The following is a 1,799-nucleotide window of genomic DNA, read 5'->3' as shown; positions in this document are numbered from 1 at the left end:
GTCGACACGACGAGCGAGAGCGAACAGGATCTCGTGGAGGGAGAGGAACGCGTTCAGATTTAACCAGGTGATCTTCTAAACGAGGTCTCTCAGCCGGAGACGTAAGAGTAGTATGGTTTTTAGTCTATCAGGGCGTCGATACGATTCATTGCTCGAATAGCGCATGAAGAGACGCGGACCAACAAAAGAAAGAGAAATCGAGACGTCAGAAACGGACTCACCTTCCAGAGGCCGAGATCAACAGAGAAAGCGGCGGCCATTAACAGAACGATGTAAATAAAAAGGGGTTCTTCAAAATTACCTGAGCTCGGCTGAACCGTTGCGTCAGATGAGAAAAAAGGACGCGTCGCGACGGACGACTTGACTTGTGCCCAATCTTTCCTGCGCCGGAAAGCGCAAGGGTCACGCAGCAAGAGAAAGCTTCCACCCTTGATCCGAGATCGAACGTCAAGCAAAAGTGAATATCGAGATCGAGAAAGCAAGGAAACCAAAAAAAAAGTGGAAGCAGAGAGAAAACGAAAAGACAACCCCCCCCCCCCCTTCCAACCCAAGACCCACCCTCGAACTAAAACGTAAACGTATCCAAACGCAGCGAAGATAACGACATCTGCAACTGTTCTACCACTCATCGTCCCCTTCGGCAGCAGACGCCTGTCGAGAACAAGACTCGGCTCGTCCCTTCGCGTCCTCCCTCTCTCGAACGTAAAGATCGTAGTCTTCCAGACACCCGACTTCTCCCATGAACTGCGAAGAGCAAAAAGCCAACGGTCAGCCAACAGAGAAGAAGGTAGATCGAGAAGGAATCAAAGCTGCTTACCTTCCTCAAACGAGCAACAGTGACGATCTCCTTTCGAGCGTGCTCCGCCTCGCTAGTCTTCCATGCCGCTGGCATCCCTCCTCGGATGACTCGCTTGTTGAACGAGCTGAGGACGAGAAGCCCGCTAGCTTTACGAGCCCTCGAGATCTGAACGTAAGAGGTGGCTCGGCTGGTCTTTCCGTTCCTTGGAGTGGCGAGATCGACGATGACCTTGAGACGAAAACGAAAACGCAAGCGATCAGCCCTCGAATCGAAAAACGCTCGGTGGGAAAGGAAACCTCTAAAGCGCACCTTATCCGCAGAGACCCCTTGCGACTTGTAGTCCGTTATGGCGAAGGCAGGTGTGAAGGGGAGCTGGAAGGTCGTGAAGCTGAGAGGCCGAGGACGAGCCTTCCGTTTCCTCGAGGTAGCAAAATCGGCGGCGACACCGGCATCGTTCGGGAAGGCAGCACGAATGCTAGCGGCTTCCCTCTCCAAAGCGTTCTGGTGAAGTCGCTCCTCCTGCTCCTCCCTCGTCTCCTCCTGCTTGAGCTGAATCGACACCGACTGAGGGAAGATTGGAACGACGTGCCTGGGAAGACCTCGATATCGTCCGAGATGCTTGTGAGGCGAGGTCATCTCGACGTAGACAACGGGAGGAGGACGAGTGAGGACGTGGAAACCTCCTTCCACTCGAGGAGAGTTGCTGACGTCGGAAGGATGTAGACGAAATCCGAGGACGCGTCCCAGACTGCCGTTGGTGATTCCCTGGGGTGTTGACTTGTTGGCGTAGAGGACGACGGGCATACCTGAGGTTGGCCGGCAAGTAAGAAATTCAAAAAGGCCATCAGAACTCGAGAGAAGGATCCGAAACGAGGACGCAAAGAGCAATGCAACGGAGCACTCACCAACGACGAGATAAACAGCCGAATCAACCCCCCCGTGCAGGCTCGGAGACCGATCCCTCAACAGAGCGACCTGTTCCGCGGTAGGAGCTCCTTTC

General features: G+C 54.1%; 1 protein-coding gene across 1 annotated transcript; it reads right to left on the bottom strand.

The window, feature by feature from the left end:
- Positions 1-540: 540 nt before the first annotated feature.
- BDY24DRAFT_23301 (C-terminal helicase domain-containing protein) lies at positions 541-1,799 on the bottom strand (the record flags this gene model as incomplete). Its single annotated transcript, XM_076636646.1, has 4 exons — positions 541-744; positions 818-1,027; positions 1,109-1,605; positions 1,705-1,799. Coding segments are annotated over 4 exons (928 nt in total), but the record flags the coding sequence as incomplete, so codon positions are not given.

Source organism: Mrakia frigida, assembly GCF_051309035.1.
Source record: "Mrakia frigida strain ATCC 22029 unplaced genomic scaffold BDY24scaffold_101, whole genome shotgun sequence".
Classification (NCBI taxonomy): Eukaryota; Fungi; Basidiomycota; class Tremellomycetes; order Cystofilobasidiales; family Mrakiaceae; genus Mrakia; species Mrakia frigida.
This window is presented reverse-complemented; position numbering and strand designations above follow the sequence as displayed.